The sequence below is a fragment of the Chelonia mydas genome, chromosome 7 (assembly GCF_015237465.2).
Source record: "Chelonia mydas isolate rCheMyd1 chromosome 7, rCheMyd1.pri.v2, whole genome shotgun sequence".
Taxonomy (NCBI): Eukaryota; Metazoa; Chordata; order Testudines; family Cheloniidae; genus Chelonia; species Chelonia mydas.
Window position 1 is genome coordinate 101,745,125 of NC_057853.1, and position 19,489 is coordinate 101,764,613.

The following is a 19,489-nucleotide window of genomic DNA, read 5'->3' on the forward strand; positions in this document are numbered from 1 at the left end:
ATAAAATAGCAGCAGTGTGCCGTGCCATTGAAAAGGTCCTATTTGCAAAACAATTCAGCTTACTTTTGTCTAAAAACAAAGCCATCTGTTTTTCCAGACACTCAGGACCACCACTCGTGGATTCATCTTCATATTTTAATGGGATTGGGGTGGTGGGGTCGGCTGCAGGGAGGTCACCGTCTTTTTTAATGCTGCTGTCAACAGATTTCAAGCCCTTTAAAAAGAAAAAGCCTTTCATTAAGTATTTACTTGGAAGGTGAACTAAATATAAACATACCAAAATCCACACATTTTACCAAGACCCAACAGCATTAGGAAACTTACCTCTAGAACATAGCTGAGCACAAGTCTACACCGTTCCTCAGTGTCATGGCAAACAGGAAATGCACAACTAGGCTTAATTAAAAAAAAAAAATTTTAGGAAGGCAGAGCCACTTAAAAAAAAAAATACAAGCAAACTAACTACGAAGCTTTAAAAGATAGACAGCAAAATCCAGTTTACTGGGATATGTTAACAGACTATAATGAAGGCCATTCATGGAGTATGCTAAACTTCATACTATATCTAGACCACAACATTTCTTTCCTTTACTTCAGCAACTGAAGATACTTTCATTGTACGGTTTAACTAGATTTACCAAAACTGACCAAAATTCATAACCAGTCTGTTTTAGTGACCCAAAATCCTAAAATAAGGGCCACAGAAGGAAAGCAGCCTTTTTCCAGAAAAGCAGCCATACAGTGACTGCAATGAAGCCCCACACCCTAGAAGGAGGTAGGGGAGGGAGCAGGCGGGCAGGTGTGTAAATTTTATTTCCCTCCACATAACCCATTACTCTAACTGTGCAACGAGGGATGAATTTCACCCTAACCACCTTTTCTAAATGACAGGAACAATCTTCATTGACCAACTTTTAGTATGGGAAAAAGATGAAATCCTGCCAGTATAATATCAATCCAAACCCTGCAAATAGAAGTGCAGTACCCTCCAGTAATGAATCTGAGTTTTAAGAAGAAAAATCAGTGTAGGGCTTCCACCACCAACAGGGTGCTACATTTTCAGCAGCGGGGCCTTGAGGTACTAAAGCTTGCAGCATATCAACCAGCATGGGTGATTGATTTTGCAGAATATCAGTTTCTCTCTGTTATTTGGCATAGGGACTTGTAAGAAAAGTCAACCTTTTTGATATGATATACATGTTGCAGAAGGATAACTAAGCATGAGGCAATCAAGCGCTTCACTGCCACAGATATGGCTTAATTAACTGTCAAGAGGCAAAGTGAAACATTGTTAACATTTGGGAGCTAAATGACAAAACTCAGTTTCACATTATTTGGTTGTTTTAGATATTGTACTAAAGAAAAGCTGCTTTGGTGAAGTCTGACAGATGGTAATTGCATTATATTTTTGTTCATCTACATATTATGAAAGCATATACCAGACAAGTTTTTGGAAAATTTATGACTGAGGTGCATGCAGACAGCATTATGGCTTACACTAACGCTGCCTAATTCATCTTTTCATACATGTAAGTGGGGCAGGAGGTAAGATTTCTTCCCTCAGAATGGCTTCAACACAACCACACTTTTAAACAAAGATTCCTAAATTCTGAGAGAGGACAAGGAGGGAGCTGAGGAGTAACCTCCCCACAAACCCATGGAGTAACACTCAGATTCTCTGCATGTCAAGCTGTTAAGATACATTCCAGAGATATGCTGGGAAATCACGTTTTAGTATGGACCGCCCTTAATTCTCCACAGCTGTTAAGTACCTTTCCATATTCAGAATATTCCTACAACAAGGATGAGTAATTTCTCTATAGATGGCTATGCAGAAATTAACAGGCAAGTAGAATACACACACAAGATAATAAAACAAAAATAATATTCATTTGCATCTGCAATAGGATAAAACTCAGAGAGCCACAATTCGGCCCAAAGTTTTTATTTCCTTTCTGCCAATATTCCAATTCATCTGAGGTACACAAATAACTGGTGGCATAAAGGTGTTTAGACAGTTCCTTTTTTAATAAAAGGAACTGCTTCCAGTTAACTATATTTTGACAATACAAGTCGCACTATGTTCATTTCAAGCTTCCCACCCACCCTCTTAAATTCAGCACAGCTTGTTAGTAACTTACCCGTATTTGGTGAATAGATTTATATTTTTCTGGTACTGATAACTCTCCAACAGATTTGATTACAGCTACTGCTTTATTGTCATCTGGCGGATCGGAGCTGGTGCTGTAGGAACCATTTTCATCACTATCCGGCATTTCTTCTTCCTCTTCACTATAACTTTCATCAGAGTTCCCATTTAAAGGAAACTCTGCACCTTCTTTTTTAGGCTCATCTAACTGGAAGAGTTCTGAGAGCATGTAATTTGCTGAAGCAATAATCTTATTAAAAAAAAAAAAAAAGTATTTTAGTGTACCCCCCTACTACAAGTTACAAGTTTTTAAATAGGCCACTCAAATAGAAGTTTGCATCTTTCCACTCTGAGACAAAGAACAAGTTTAGAAAAGGGTCCAATAAATGCACGCACAAGACTGTACAGGTACCTGCAAAATCCCTAACCAGTGCATGCAAATAGATATTAATACGCTTAAAATGTCATAGCCAATTTAAAAAGACTGCCACTACAGTAAAAGAATAATGGTCTGTGGGGTTTTTTAAAGTGTATTAATACATTTAAATTTACAGCTGTTTAGTGGTCAAAACTAAACTGCTCTTCCAGGATCACTTTCCCTTAATAACTTTTAGTCATTTTTAATAGTATTTGACTTCTACTAAGATACAGTCCACATGGACTGTACAGATATGGATGTTACACCTTTTGCACTGTAGAAGTCCTGTAATGGAACATTTAATGTTAGGTTAAGAAGTGACTCTACAATTGAAAGGTAGCAAGACGAACAGTTGATCAGAGCAGTGTCTGCACGGGGGGGGGGGGGGGGGGGGGGGGGTGTAGATGACTTCTGGATTCTATTTCTGACTGCTTCAGATTAGCTGCACGACAGTGTTCAGCTCAATGTCTCAGTTTATTCATCTACAAAACAGGCATAATATATTTGAAAAGGTTAATTAATATTGTCAAAAGCTTTCAAATACTTGGATGAAAGGCACTATTGATATACAAGGTATTATATTCTGATTATCCAAAGGTATTCTTCATTAGTAACCTTCACATTGATGAATAATAAGTTTAAATCTGCTTAAATTTACAAGAACATCCTCCAACCTTAGCTCCATTATCAAGAAAAATCAAGCTCAAATACATCCATCACTGCGAACACTAAAACTTGAAATTAGAATTTTAAAGATAAACACACCACTGGTGCACAAAGCAGAAACTGGCTCTGCAGATATGCGTGACAAAAACAACTTACAGGAAACTAAGAAGTTACAACCTATAAAGGGTCAAGATCCCAACTCTACTCTCAATACAATGCACATATAACAGGTTGTGGTCAAAATTTATCCCATTTTGGAGGTTTGCCTTTATTCTTTATAAAGTAACAAAACTCCTGAGGTAGGAATGTAGTAACAAACTTTAGCTTCAGCTCCCTCCTAAGTAGATTGTTCCTGGCGATCCTCTCCATATTACTTTGTATCCCTCTTGCCACATTTCTTGACACAGAAAGTAACTCGGTCATTTGAGATCAAACCTGACTACCAGCAAAACAGCACTACACTTCTACAGAGTTTCAAAGCTAACTTCAGGCTGCAGGCCTTTACTTCTACCTCTCTACTCGAGACCCATCTCTTTCTGTTCAAACTACAGTCTCATTCTCTTTCTCCAACAGCTCCTTGTGGATATCTAACCATCAGCTTGAGCTCAATATAGCTAAACAGAGCTCTTAATCTTGCCTCTCCAAACCTTCCCTGCTACCTCCTTTCTCAACGACTGTGGACATGATCATCATTCTACCGGTTATTCAGACCTGTAACCTGGGTGTTATCTTCAAGTCGGCCCATTTTCTGGGTCCTCACACGCAGGCTATGTTCAGTATTGCCAGCCTGAAGTTATCCCAAAAAAAAAAAAAAAAATCACAAACCAGATCCCCCAAAATCATGAGATTGGCCCCAGACAGCATGAGGATATCATCATACCATGTATTTTGATACTTCTTGACTTAACTTCCCTTTATTCTTCTGTGTGTGTGTGAATTTTAGGTGAAAAGTCAACCTTTAATGCACACAAAAATGCATGCCTCGACTTGGCTGCTCAGATGGAGACGCCACTTACTATCTTAGGAGTGAGCAGAGGATAACAGGGAAACTGCCATATATTTTCCTATCTTGACACTCCCTTCTCCTCAGTCTGGATCGCAAGTAGAGAAGTCATCCCAGGCAGTGGGAGACAAGAAAGCGTAGCTGCTGGGTCCGGACTTTCCCCTGACTTCCCGCTCCACACTCTCTCCAAGGACCATCCTCTCTGCTATAGGGCCATGCAAGGCAGAGCTCAGTGGCAAGACCCATCTGTGTCCTGTGCTCCAAGGCTCTCACACAGCTTTGCCCATGTGCCCAGCCCTGAAAAAAAAAATCACAGGATCAGAGGAGCTGCTTGCATCATTGTGAGAGCTCCTCCTGCAGCTGCCAAAATCTCATGACTCGTGATCTATTTGCAAGAGCTGGCAACACAACACTGCCTTCCCCTGGCTGCTCAGACAGGACTGCCCACACCCACCACTATCCCCAGGCTGAGGGAGCTCCCATTCTATAGTCTTTGTCTCCAACCCCATCGCTGTTCTCTGAACCCCCATTCTGCCTCCCATATGCCGCCACAGCCCCTGTTCCCCATTCCCTTATAATTCCAAAATCTGCCTCTTGGGCCCCCCAGCATCCCACTCCTACTCATTCTGTTTCATCCATCTTGCACAGTGTCTCAGCTGACCTCATAGTCCCGGTGTCCTGTCTAGCCCTCCTGAACCATAGCATGTCAGCCATTTTGCCTCTCAGTGCAGCTTCAGCCTCACTGAGAGCAGTGCCAGGTGTCAACCAACTTCATTAAGGGCACTTCCACATGTAGATAGACTGTAGGGAAATAGAGGCCATCTTACTGGTTTCAGCCCCATTGACAACAACAGAGTTGGTAGCCACTTTGAATAAGAGAAAATTCATGAATTGGCAGCCTCTCATGTTTTCATGAGACAGGTTAAAAACTCTCAACATTGCTAGAGTTGCGATAAAAAAACATCACAGGAGCTCACAATACTGCATTTCTAGGGGCATATCTACAGAAACATGTACTGCATGGCAAGGTGAGGTGTTAATCTACAGCCCTCTAATAGGGACATACTAGGGACCTTTTAGTGCACAGGAGTAGCATCCTCACAGTCAGGGCACAACACAGTGGAGTGCTATAGATTTAGAGCACAGTTTCATATGCAGGAAGTGTTCGTGCAGACATGCCCAACAATATGTTCTTTCTTAACCATCCACACAGCTAAGACTCGTGTCCAGGCTCTCCTCATCTCATATCTTGATTACTGCAACACCCTTCTTTGTGGGCCTGACAAATGTAATTGTGCCCCACTGATATCCATTTGGCACGCAGCTGCAAAGATAATTTTCTTAGCCTGTAGCTATGTCATCCCTTTCTTTGGGTCCCTTCTATGGCACCTTCTTTATCATATGAAACAAACTACCTGTCTTCACTTTCAAGGCCCATCATGATCTATTCCCACCCGATCTATCTCACTTTCAGTATTGAAAGGTCAATTCTCACCTCCAGTTGGCCCATTCCGCACTTGTTAATATTTCATACTGGCACCTTCATTCTTTTTGCTATGCTGCCCTCGTGCTTAGGAGACGCTCCCCATGAAATCATTATCCTCCTTCAAAACCCTCCTTTCCTGTGTTGCCTAGATTGCTAGTGTGCTGAGAACACAGTCTATTATATTTACTACTACTATCTCATTGTTCCATTATATTCCATCGGTCTGTCTCTATCCATCTGTTGTCTCTTGTCATATACGTAGATTGTAAGCTCTTTGGGACAGGGACTGGCTTCTTGTTCTGTGTTTTTTACAGTGCCTAACAGGTTCACGACAGGGATTCTTTGTAGAATACTACAAATAAATAATAAAATACTACATTTGTCTTCTCTCTTATATAACCTTCTGTTTAAAAAAAAAAAAAAAAAGGTTTTCTGATCATAGCCACACTTGAAGATTAGTTTAATACAATTCCACACACAGTATATCCAGATTTTCTCAGGCATGTAAATAAGTCCATGACTATGGTGAGGCAAACCTCTGGATAAATCAATCAATGAACTTTTTGGCTAATCATCTGGCTTTATAAAAGTTCAGTTCACATATTGGCATAAGTCAGCTGCAAACTATTGCGGTGGATGGTAGTATAAAACCAGAGAGAGATAGATTACAAGTTATTTTTGAGGTGATGTATGTATGTACTGTTAGTTATCTCGATTTAAAAAAACATTTTTTAAAAGCAAGTGAGTGTTCATGCAAAAAGCTCATATCAGCTCCCATGGTTTATTATATTTTGGTCTTTAGTTGTATTTTGTCTGTTCAGCAGACTAAACACCTCATTTGGAGGAAGGCTGTAAAAAAGTCATTAACACCACTGCTATGAAGTCTCTTGTGAAAACAAGTTTGAAAGTCTCACCTATTATATCTACTTTTTCTGCTCTTCTCCCACCCCCACCATAAATTTTTTTTACTGCTCAAGGAAGGCTTTGTATTTAGTGGACATCTTTGAAAACTGAAGCCCTCTATGTATCTACAAAACAGGTACTTCAGGAAATAGCAGTAGCTGTTTTGAGGTCACAATGCATGAATAAGAGCAACCAGTGATGAAAACCAGGAGATGGCGGTGGTCACCACCTAGGTGCAAGGAGGAGCAACAATGAATTTGGAACTAGAAGTCACTAGATTAGTGATTAGGTAAGGAATGGAAGACAGTTCAGGATCCCTTCCCTTACTGCCCCCCACAACACGATGTTTAATACCAAAATCCAGATGTAATGAAGTAGACAGCGAAAGCTAACATTATGGCCTTTACCATGGTGATACACCATTTAAAAAGTGATCCATGAGCTGTAATACTATATTTTAAGATTATTTTTATGTCACTTCACAACTCTGATCCAGAGCATCCTACTGATAATTTAATTCAGTATGTTCTAAGCTATACACCGAGTCCAGATGACAACCACCATTTGGTTGTTTCATGATCTGCTTTTCACATATACAGAGTCAGTTTTCAGTTGACAACAGTAACAGTCTGAAGAAAATGTTTTAAATCTAGGCTAGGAAACCACCAACATTAAGTGACATTTTAGAGTAAATGTATGACCTTCAATGTTAGATATCTTTCTAGATAATTTTTCTTTGCAAAGTTTATGATGTTTCCTTAAAAATATTGTATCGTGGTCTGCATATGATAATACATTTTACTGTCCGCGCAGCTGCTTCAGAGACATCATGGTCCATTCTGCAATTCTATATCTGAGCCCAAAAGCCTCTTTAGATTCTCACAATCTAATACATCAGTCCCATAGGGAACAGACTCTGACAGAGGATGCTGAAAGAGACACATAGATGCCATTAACCTCTGCTGCCAGAAGGGAAGCAAGCTCAGGTTTGTCAGCAGGAATACTCAGGGCCAGATTTAGAGCACCAAGTCCAGACCTGAGCACCTCAAGTGCAACTTCCCTGCATGGCCTCCCCAAACCCTGTAGTTAGCTCTTTCTGGGTTGGGATTGACTCTCCCCAGTATAACCAGATTCTGGTTTGGTTTAGCGTATGAACAGAAACTGCCTCTACCTCTGAAACTGCAGCTTTTTGAAGCAGCATAAGCCTTCTGTGTTCTAGCTTTAGACCAGTGGTTCCCAAACTGGGGTTCATGAAATGTTACAGGGGGTTCTTGGGAAAAAATTCCTTAATGTTGGACAGAGCTGTCCCTAGGGACCCCGAGGCCAGCAGCCCGGAGCCCCTGGATTTCCAAGAGCGAAGCAGATCAAAGCAAGCATATCTAATCCCACTGAGGAGATTTAAACTTCAAGACTCCTTATGAGAAATGGAAAGGGAGGTGGATTTTTTTGCTGTTTTTAAAATTAAATAGGCAGCTAGTATTGTTTTTAAAATTATTATGAAGAACAAGTTTATGCTTTGTTGTAACGTGTGTTGTTTGCCTGGACTGCTCAAGACCTCAATGCTTGTGTAGGAGGAACTCCGAGTTGGCTTCTTAAATATCTTCATGCCGTTTCACCTCTGATACTCCATGATGAAACATAGGAGCCTTGTCTCATAAAAGGCTCATTCAAAGTGATACAAGCTACAAAAGTGAGATCTTGGAAGAGTGTTGCCATTTTCATAATGTAAAAAATACTGTAATGATTAATAATAATAATAGTGTGTAATAAGCATGTCATAAAAAAATTTTGTATTTCCAAGATCACTGCTTTTATAAATTGACACTCAGGTTAAGGACAAAATCCCTGGAAATATTCACTTTTAGGAGGGGGTTTGCGGGACTTGACATTTTATTGAAAGGGGTTCACAGGTTGTTTAAGTTAGGGAACCACTGCTTTAGACATTTCTACTGCCTTTCGTACTGCTGCCGGATATGTAAGATGCCAATCAGCCAGCAACTTGGGAGGCATCACAGTCTAGTGTATAGAAGTCAAGAGATTTCGGTTCTATTCCTGGCCCTGTCACTGACCTGCCGTTCAAGTCCGTTTCTCCCTCCTACCTTCTGACTGTCTTGTCTATTTAGATTGGATGCTCTTCAGTACAGAGTCTGGTTTCTTAATGTGTGTTTGTACAGTGTTAAGCATGAAAGAGCTTTGATCTTGGTTACAGAACTTCCCCCAAGGAAAAGTTTATGTGAAGTTTTAATTTAATCATAAGGAGGGATTTTAGACCCATACTGGTGATTTGAGCTTCAAAATAAGAAAAAAGTGAGGTTCTGCACAAAAAAAAAAAAAAAAAAAAAAAAAAAAAAGCATGCTCATGCAGGGACATTTGAATTGTCACTTTTCAATCCAGAGAACTTTTATAACCAAGATCCACTGCCACTGCATAAGAGGATGAGATTAGCTCACTAACATGTTGCAATCACACTGTAATTAATATAGCATTTGGTTACCTTATTGGTGCTTTTAGTTGAAGGTACATCATCAATATCCGTATTTTCATTATATACAAGCTACACATCTCTCTGTAGTAAAAAAAATGTATTAAAATAGAATTCTTACTTGTGGATGTCTGGCTTTGTCCAATAACTTAACACAATTAAGGAGTAATGTTCTGATAGTGCCATAGTGTTTCTTGTTCTGGTTTTTTTTCATCATCATATTGCAGGCAACTCTAAAAAAAAGTTGATCAAAATAGACATAGAAATGTCATTGAAGCGTCTATTACCATTTTTTTCTTATTATTTCCTGCACATCTAAGCATTCTGCAAAGCCCATCTTTTTGAGCAGGCTTCTAGAGAAGCACTCAGGTGACAGAGAAATGTGAGAAATAGAGAGACTGATTCAGTTAATATCATGATTTGATTGGCTGATTGTTGTACGTATAAGGGGAATGTGGTGATGTTTTGGTTTTATGATTTTTGGATTGCATTTTTAACTGGTGGCCAGAGTACCTAGTGCCCAAGACAGACATTTAATGTCTTACATTTAAATCTAAGTAAATAAAATATTGCAACAGTTTTGCTTCTGTAAGACACGCTTACTTGTACAAGAGAATTGCCACAGGCATTGTGAAAGGGTTTTGGTATTTATCTTCGGTTTCTTCACAAAGAGTGGTGAGGTCATAGAGCTTTACTATATCGCTTCCACTTGCTGAAAGAGAAGATTTTTCCATTAGCCAATCTGACAATATATAGGACTCAAACATCATTTATTAACCCAACCAAGGAATTACTTACCTTTAAATAGCCAGTAAGTATGCCCTTCTTTGGTGCAGTTAGATTTCAGAAAAGATAAGATATTTTGAGCAATATCCTTTATCACTTTGGTAGAAAAATTGGAGTTTTCCAAATTGGGAATATCTTCAGTCTTGATCATTTCATATTTCTGTATAGAATGTATTTTAAACATATTGAAAAATCCTCATAATATATACTAAGGTTGGCTATACAGAGAAGCCTTTCATCATCCACTAAATTGAAAACAGGAGTTCCATTATTAATGTTTACTAATACTGAAAGCCCTCAAAATTGTGAGTTATGAATTTAGTGCTGCATCCAATTATGTTTGTATAATTTTACTGCTTATACCCTTTGTTTTAATATAAGGACTTATTAGGGCCAAACTTAAAGTGAAATTCTGTGGTCTGGCATTTAACACATACAGTAATCTCAATAAAATGATGCAGAATGAATGTGGTTATGCTGAACAGATTGGCTTAGATTATACGGTTTACAGTTAATTAACAACTCTGTTGCCTCAGTATATATTAGTAATTTAAATAAAGTATGGATCTGCCCTCCAGTCAGTACAGACTTTTACTACACACTAGTTTATAACCACATTTCTGTATTTTCTTTACAAATTTCAAGACTGCTGTATAATTTAAGATTGTTCAAATCTGCAAAATTAAGTTTACAGTGAGTTTAGAATTGTACACTTCTTAAAATTTGGAGGTAGTTACAAGATACACCTATATATATATATATATATATATATCTCAACAAAGGATAGTTCAAAATGGAAATGCTGACACTGGGCCCTTTCATGTTTACAGAGCACTTCACACAACAGACTTCCACCTACCTGGCTTCTAGGTGCTACCACAATATATATCCTAAATACAAAGATTATGTTAAAAGAACATTGTTTAGATTACAAAATCAAGCACTCAAAAGTAAAAAAAAAAAAAAAAAAAAAAAAATATCCAAGAGTTACAGTTGCCCAGGCATCCTTAATTCTACCTCCTTGTGCATCCAGTTGTACACTAAATGAGGCAGGAGTCCTGTGGAAACAAACTACATATGCAATCATGTAATTAAAGACACTATCATAATACACAAGGAGAGAGAATATTAAGGTTTCACCTGAAAGTTAGGACATTCCAGATTTACAAGTGCTTGACTTTTCAACATTGATAACATTCTTTTAATGTCTGATTTGTAATTTCCTAGGTTTCTGTATTTGTAAGGAAACAAAGCGAACTAAATGTCCCCTTCATGCATCTTCAGCAGGGCTTGAATTCTGAATACCTTCAGCACTAAACCACACAGTCCTGTATTTCAAATGGTAGAAGTATGTACATTAGCTAGCAGCAGGACGTGGCTGTTAACCCATTTTCGGGTGGTGGGGGAAGAGGGGGTCTTTTTAAATTGTTCATCAGTTCAGCCACATCTGAACAGAATTTCATGGAACTAACAAAAGTGACATCTCTAGCCCCAGGACTTTGTTTGCAGTCAGCCTTTAAAATAAGGCAGGGACAAACAATGGAAGTATTAAGAGTTTCTCAAAAAAAGGTTTATAAGAACTTTTCTAGTGCAATGTTGCTACCAGTTCCCACATATCCATTCATAATAGTGAAGTTGGTAATTAATCAAAGAATTGGTAAAGTGGACATAATGTAAGATGTCAGGACTTACCTGAACAATTCCATTAACATGAAAACACATCACAAGCTCTGGGACGTTACATATTAAGTTGTCCAACCAATAGTCAATTCCTGTTAGCACATTTATTGGCTTGTTGTTATCCCTACAACAAAAATATTTTTGGTATTGCTTGGAACAAATAAAGATATTTTTTAAGTCATCAGGGTACATCTAGTAGAGGTTTTGTTTGTTTTTTTAAAATCGCCACTTACAATAAATGTCTGTTGAGACTTTAGCTATGTGTGTGTCAGTACGAGGAGAACAGAGCAACCTTAAAATTGAGGTAAAAAAGCTTTCATTTGTGACTAAGGTTATATTTTAAACTAGCACATGGGGGGAGCTATACTAACCACTATGATATTAGCATCTGTTACTGCTAATGGAATGCATGCACATTACTGCCCTCACCACTTTAAAATTACAGCCCACATTATTACTGAGATCACCCACAATTTTTCCCCTAAAAAGTGTTTAGAAAACTAAGGGATTAATAGAATTAGCTGGAACCAAGCATATTGCAAACTTTCTCACACAGTTCTTCCAAAGGCACCTCAGTTCTGGGCTGCATTTACAGTGCCCAGCTACGTGAACCTTGAGTGTCTTTTGAGCAAAGATGGCCCAGTATGCCAAGCTGACTTCAACTTTTTAAGTTTGCCTCCATCTCTCCCACCCTATGAAAGGCATACTGGTCTTTCCTCCCACCCTTGCTGTGGGAGACCAGGCTCCTTCACCTCTGCATGGGCAAGAAGAGCCCACAGCAAGAACAAAAAAGAGTCAGAGAACAGAGTAACCACAACATCAAGTACACGTTTTCAGTTATATATGGACAGTAATCCGTAACTATATTTTACATGGCATCCAATACTAGCATTTGAGCATCTCACGAATATTAATGTATTTATCCTTACAACATCTGTGCAAAGCAGAGAAGTGATACTCCCATTCTACAAATTGGGGATTAGAACAGAGATTAAGGGCCCTAATTTTCAGAAGTGTTGAACACCTACAACTCCAACAAAGGCAATGGGTTGCAGATAGTTGGCACCTCCAACCATCAGGCCCTAAGTGTTTTGCCGACAGTTACACAAGAAGTCTGAGGAAGAGCCAGAAAGAGAACCAAGACATCCTGAGTCCCAATCCAGTGCCTTAAACACCCTTCTACTACTTTATGAAACCATTACCACTTCAATACTAGAGTATAAAATTAATCTTTAAATGCAGATTAAGAATTAAATTATCCTACAAACTTATATATACACAAAACTGAATATGAAACTGAAGCAACAAATGAGCCAGGTTTGGGATACACATCACATTAGTTTAAGAATTCACCTGAGACGCAAGCTCACAGCAGGGTATCTTCCACCTCCAAATATAGGCATATTTGATCCTACTAACATGTGAATGTCTTCAAAGGTCCACAAGATGTTCCGAACAAAGTCATTTTTAAGTCCCTTTGTTTAAAAAAAAAGAAAGTGTCTAAATAATCCACTCTGTTAATTTTTTCTCCATCACAATCTGCAGAATTACTATGAGAAAGCAAGATGCAAAAAAGGCAAATAAAGGACAGCACATAAAGACTATGCTATGCATTCACAGTAACTTAAAAGACCAAGATCACTGATGTCACAAGAGCTATTGATACAGAAGGATTTAATTTTTCTCCCCTCGCCACCAACCCGAATCCAATTTAGACCAAATTTAAAACGATTTGTTAAACTGGGGATTGTTGTTTCCGCTCAGATTCCACAAAAAGCATACCTGACTGTTTTCCCCGTCATTGAACAAAGTACTCAGGTTTTGTTCTTTGGGGGCTGAGGCCACATGCCCCACTACATATGAGGGTTCAAGAGGCACACTTCCCTGTGAAAAGCACAAGGACATAAGGAGTGATTCTGTTGCTGAGGTAAAGTCAGGCCATTTTCAAAAGTGTATATATATCCTGAACAGCAGAAGCATAAAAAGTGAAAACCTTAATTCCATCCTTATTTTGTTTAATGTATACAACTTTCTTCAGCCAGTGGCTTACTTCAATTCTTTCTTACTGTAGCTACTGCATTGGAATTCTAGTACAATTTGTTCAAAGTAAGTCTTCATTTACATATAAAAAATAGTTTAATTTCTCAAACTTTGCAAAATTAAATACAATAGGAAAGTGAAGAGAATTAAAAAAAATAATAATTTGGTATCCAAGAAAGGTAACACATTCACAATCCTGGAGATTTAAATTTTCTATCCCGAAGTTTTAATTTATCCACAGTAAAAGCATAGAATGTGCTGCAGCAGTGCAAGGTTTTCTGCACCACCTTGCAATGCACCTGAACCACGACTTGGAAACAGTGCCTCCGTGGAGGAGAGAGAGCAGCAGTTTTCTTTCTTTCTTTCTCCATGCCTAATCAGGCATCAAGGTGGCTTTCTGCTGTGAAAGGATGGCATTTATGGTTCCAACTCAAAGCACATAGAATTGTTACAACTTTACCAATGCAATCTAGATTCTATGTGGTGATCTAGAGCAGAGAATCTTCATAATTCTTTATCAATCTGAGTCATCTAGTGTCCCTATTAATGGTAGAGTCTTCACAAAGGTGGGTGATCATTACCATCTAAATGTAAACAGAATGCTGGAGTTTTTTAAATGTATTAAACTTACATTAATTAGGAGGCTACTCTACATGCACAAGAAATACTACTTTTCATAATGTGTTTAAACATCCATTGCACAGACTGAACTCTTAAAATGTTGTACAAAGTCCCTTTAACTTCAGAGAACCTTAATATTCACTTCTACTGTCTAATAAGATAAAGAAAGAAAAACCTGGCTCCTATGTTGCATGCATATTTTCAGCCACAAGTCAATCTCTTTTTGGCCCCTTTGTTAGCATTTAAACTGAGGTCTGGAGCAATACTAACCAATCAAAATGCACACGCAATTGCTTGTATTATATTGTATGAGTTCAGTGGAACCTATTCTACGCAGGGTAGCAGATACCATATGATCTCTGCTTACTTTGATATATAATCACAAAATAGATATTTGCTTAACTTTCTCTCCTTCATTAGTGTTAAATCTCTTACACTTAATAAATTCATGACCATAATGAAGAAAATTCCAGGTATGTTCAATAAATACATTCTGAATGACTGATTTAAAAACTAACTACCTGTCTACAGACACTCTTTTGGTGAGCATCTTAAACATAAATACAGTTTGACCAAGATTTTGCTTCAGTAAGTCTGGATGTTTGCTTCAACATCAATAAATATTGGAATAATATTAACATGCACTGTGGAAAGACAAAGTATTCTGAAATTCTTCCAGATTTCAGGTTCATTCATTTCAGCCCATGTCAATGCTACAAAAGATGATGATCACCACGCCTTAGCACATCCTCACAGTACCAGGAAAAAGGCTAAAACAGAAGCTCAGTGGAATCAACACAGGAAACAGAATAAGGAAAGAGTCATCTTTTTTCAGTACGACTGTTGAAGAAACAAATTCTCAAAATATAGTTCCTTTAAGATTGCGATTGACAAACCAACAAAGAGCAAAAATGTGCAAATACGATTTTTCACACTAACTCAGTATTGCAACACAATGTATGAAAAAAATCACTTTTCTCAGACCCTCCCATACTTTTGTTTTCTAGGAGCAGGCAGGACATTCAAGTTACATTTATATGGCTATATTTTTATTCCAGTTTTTTTATGACCAAGTATACTAAAATGGAGCCACAAATGGAAGGCAACGGCTCATTCTGGAATGAAACCCAACATTAGAATTATATATAGAAAACACATTAATCCTATTTAAGGAAAATCAATTATAAGCAAAATTAGTTTCTGATGTCTATCTGTATACAGCTCATAAAGCATTAGGTACCATATATTACTGCTCAAAGAAAGCCAAAAATGGTGCTTTTAGAGTCTAGTTGAGCAAGGCTTCTTCTATACGTTAGATTCTGCTTCTTTAGATAAAAGGAGGACTCTTGACTACTACATTTTTATAGCTTATATCAGACACCAAATACCTCTCTCCTATAAAAATTAAGGTCTGTTAAGATTTAATCCACACTAACCTGGTTAGAAGAACCTGGATCTTCAGATACTGATGAAGGCATTTCAAAAGGGGCTGGCCAGGAAGCCCTTCCTACTTCATCACTCTCATCAGGAACTGGATCTTCATGATGCTGTTCTGCAGTGGAAGACACTGGCTGAGCCGCTCCATCACCATTAATGCTGACAGAAAGACAAATTCAAAAGAGACTGAATTTGAGATTGTTATAATATTTAATGCCTAACCGATATTTACTGCATTTTATTTTCACAAAAGAGACACAAATGCGGATTTAGTTAAAAACTACTCAGCCACACCCATCTTGTAAATTCATCAGTTAGAGAAGACAGACAGGTGTCCAGGATCATGTTAAAAATCCTTGAAAATTACGTGTTTTTCCGAGAGAGCAGTACTGCAATGTGTTTTCAACTAAATCATGCTTCGATACTAAAATATTTTAAATAAAGAACTTACTTGTATCAGCGTTATGTTCTTAAAACTACATCCTCTGGATTTTGTTTTAGGATAAAGAGACAATTTCACATCTTTAACTTTTATTTCAATATAACGAACTAGAGAAAAGTAAATTGGGTAGAAACTCCCAAGTTATGCAAATAAAATATATAATCAAACTACCTGTAATACAAAAACTTGGAAAGTATAGCCTTCTGGTACCAGTGTTCTTTACTCTTCTTCTTTCTTTGCCACTTCTGATCTATTAGTCTTTGATAGAACTCTTTAAGCCACGTCCAGTCCCCCGTCTAAGCAGCATAAATAAGCATGAAATTAATGTGAAATAACACATGAACAAAAGAATCTAAGTTAAGCATTTAGCAGATACAATATACCCATCCCACATGAAATGGCACAAAATAAAATAAAATAAAATCTGTTAAAAGATAAGTTTTTACAACAGTGCCTTGACATCTGAACTCTGAAATCAGTTATACTTAACATATTTCAGTGAAATCTACTCTTCAAAAAACAGATTATAGTTTCATGCAGTGTTAAAAGACTGAGTAACAGATTTGTAAAACTGTCCAGCAATATCAAAGACATTAAATGAAAAGGTGAGAAGGGGTATTTTAAGCATACAATGCCCTCAGTTAAAAAGATGCCTGATCTACTAGTGCAACCTGTAGTTCTATAGCAACTAGAGAGAATCCACAATAACTAAGTGCTTTGTGAACACCTTTTTCGTCTTTGTATACAATTCTCAACAATTTTGCTACATTTACTATACCTTTATGCTGATAACACTGCACTTGAAATACATATGCCAGGTGGCCAAAGACATTAACAAAACAAATGGTTAACCTGAGATGATCTCATGAAGAGCTCCTGAATATCTAGCTCATCCAGTAAAAGGGTTCGTCCAATACGGTGTACTGCCATGCTCACATGTGACTTGCTGTAAGGTATCTTCAGAAGTTTTTTAATGTTCTTGCAAAAAGACAAAACAGAAAAGTTATATTCCCCACAATTACACTGAATTATAAAGAGAAGATTTACTAATTAGAATGTTCAGAAATGAAAGAATCTATCATGAGTGAAAAAAAAAAAGTACATTTTTTTTTTAAAAGGACAAGTCACCCCCCCCCCTTTTTTTTTTTTTTTTAAATATCTTCATTCAGCCATCTAATACTCCTGAACCAAGTATGCCTCAACTAGGTTTTCAGAAAGCCTCGTTTCTCATCTGACAAACACAAAAGGCACCATTTATGATGGCAAAAAGACCATCTTGTATCTCCACCTGTTTTCCACGTTCTGTGTTTCTCCCTCTGGCTTTCCTCCCCTTCCTCTTGCTCCTCTGGCCAAGCCTTGCTGCTTTTGATTTTAGCTGTAGTTCTAATAGTCCCCTCTGAGGGAGTACACCATGCTGCCCCAATGGGTTATCAATAAGGCTACGTTTTAGTCCTGGGTATTTTTAGTAAAAGACATGGACAGGTCACGGGCAGTAAACAAAAATTCACGACCCGTGACCTGTCCATGACTTGTACTATACACCCGACTAAATCTTAGGGAGTGGGGGCAACCCAGGGTGCCGTGGGTGCTTGGGGGCCCCAGGCAGAGGCATGGCCAGGCAGCTCTGCGCACTGCCTCCACCCAGAGTGCTCCGCAGCTCCCATTGGCCAGAAGCCACGGCCAATAGGAGCTGTGGGGGCGATGCCTGCAGGCGGGAGGCAGCACGCAGAGCCACTGGCCATGCCTTCACCTAGGAGCTGAGGGATGTCACCGCTTCTGGGGAGACCCCCGGATATAAGCATCACCCAGAGCCCTCACCCCCTCCCACACCCAAACTCCTGCTGCTGGCAGGTGCAGCTGGCCCAGGGGCTGCTTGAGTTGCTCAGGGAGCCCCCAGGCCAGCCATACCAGCTGCTGAAGAAGTCACAGAATCTGTGACTTCCATGACAAACTCGCAGCCTTAGTTATTAAGCACAAGAGATCAGGATTGCTTGTCTATGAAGTTAAATCAAATGTATGTGCTCATCATTAGTTTGAGCAGAGCCCAATCCTATAGAAGTATATCTGAAAAAAACACCCAAGCCTTTGATATCAGCTGTCAGCACTCAAGAGATTACCACTCAGTATGCTACTACTTAAACTGCAGAGATCTACTTATTATATGTATTACCACAGGGCCTAAGGGTCCTAGTCTTGGTCCCATTGTGCTAAGTGCTATACAAACAAAACAAAAAAAGTCAGTACCTGCACTAAGAAGCTTACAATCTAGGTATAGGACAAGAGACAACCGATGGATACAAACCTATAGACAGAGGAGTAAAAGGAAAAAATGAGACAAAATTGGTAGCATGATGAGCAGTGGTCTCAGCAATCTAGCCATCATCAAGTGTTTAGTAGGCTTCACAGAAATGGAAAGTTTAAAGGGTTTTGAAGGATGTTGATGTATTAGCTCCTTGTAAACATCTAGAAAACTATCTCCCATGCACCTCCTCCATGGTTGGGAGAAAGATGCTTGTTTGAAACTTTAGCAAATGGGAGATGATGGCACCATGGGGCCCCCATCAGAGGCTGGAGTCAACATCTCAGGAGTGAATGAGAGATGAACAGGGCGGATAGGCCATGAAAGGCCTTGAAAGCGAAGACAAGCAGCTTATGTCTGACTTGATAGAGAAACAGGAGCCAGTGAAGGGATGACATGGTCAAAGCATGGTGGATAGGAAAATTATCTTTGCAGCAGCACTCTGAATGGATATGAGCAAGACCAGAGAGAAGGATGATGAATTAACTAACACCATGAGAACCTAGACCAGAATTTAATTGTAGATGGATAGGAGAGTCTGTACATTGCATATTTTTTCAGTCTGACATCTCTAAGATTTAGACATAGCCTAGATGTGAGGGAAGGAGGCCCGAGTAGAAGCGGACACCCAGTTCAAGAGCCTAAATGACAGGCAGAATGGAGATGATGTCCACGGTGATTGAAAAATGAGATAGTTGGAAAGGGGGAGATTAAGAACTCTGTTTTAGCTGCTTTGAACTTGAGCCCACAGCTAGACATCCATAAGGAGATGTCAGAGAGATACCAAGATTTTAGATTGGACAGAAGGAGATGGTCTGGAGTACAGAAGTAGATCTCAGAATTGTCAACATAGAGATGGCAGTTGAATTTGTTTGCAGATGAGATTACCCAGAGATAAGGTGTAGAAAGAGAAGAGAAGGGGACCAAGGACGGATCCCTGTGGAACTCCCATAGAAAGTTGTTGGGGGGAGAGGAGGATCCTCCAGAGAACATGCTGAAGGAGTTATGCGAGAAGTAGGAATAGAACCATGAGAGGACAGAATCACAAAAGACAAGATTTCAAGAAGAGGAGCATG

The 19,489-nt window shown here is 38.8% G+C and overlaps 1 protein-coding gene across 4 annotated transcripts in view; it reads right to left on the reverse strand.

Annotated features, from left to right (window-relative positions):
- The window catches only part of EDRF1 (erythroid differentiation regulatory factor 1), a 48,408-nt gene that overhangs the window by 19,635 nt on the left and 9,284 nt on the right, over positions 1 to 19,489 (reverse strand). For 2 of the 4 annotated variants that reach the window (XM_037905762.2, XM_043550548.1), the window contains exons 4-15: positions 16,967 to 17,092; positions 16,286 to 16,410; positions 15,672 to 15,831; positions 13,357 to 13,458; positions 12,928 to 13,049; positions 11,587 to 11,698; positions 9,907 to 10,054; positions 9,712 to 9,820; positions 9,230 to 9,341; positions 2,142 to 2,399; positions 325 to 396; positions 64 to 214 (exon numbers count right to left, since the gene is read on the reverse strand). In XM_037905762.2, the coding sequence (XP_037761690.1) occupies positions 64 to 214; positions 325 to 396; positions 2,142 to 2,399; positions 9,230 to 9,341; positions 9,712 to 9,820; positions 9,907 to 10,054; positions 11,587 to 11,698; positions 12,928 to 13,049; positions 13,357 to 13,458; positions 15,672 to 15,831; positions 16,286 to 16,410; positions 16,967 to 17,092 (1,597 nt within the window). Of the gene's footprint in view, positions 1 to 63; positions 215 to 324; positions 397 to 2,141; positions 2,400 to 9,229; positions 9,342 to 9,711; positions 9,821 to 9,906; positions 10,055 to 11,586; positions 11,699 to 12,927; positions 13,050 to 13,356; positions 13,459 to 15,671; positions 15,832 to 16,285; positions 16,411 to 16,966; positions 17,093 to 18,358; positions 18,417 to 19,489 lie in introns of all 4 variants that reach the window. The other 2 variants (XM_027819689.3, XM_037905763.2) reach the window with 2 other exon arrangements.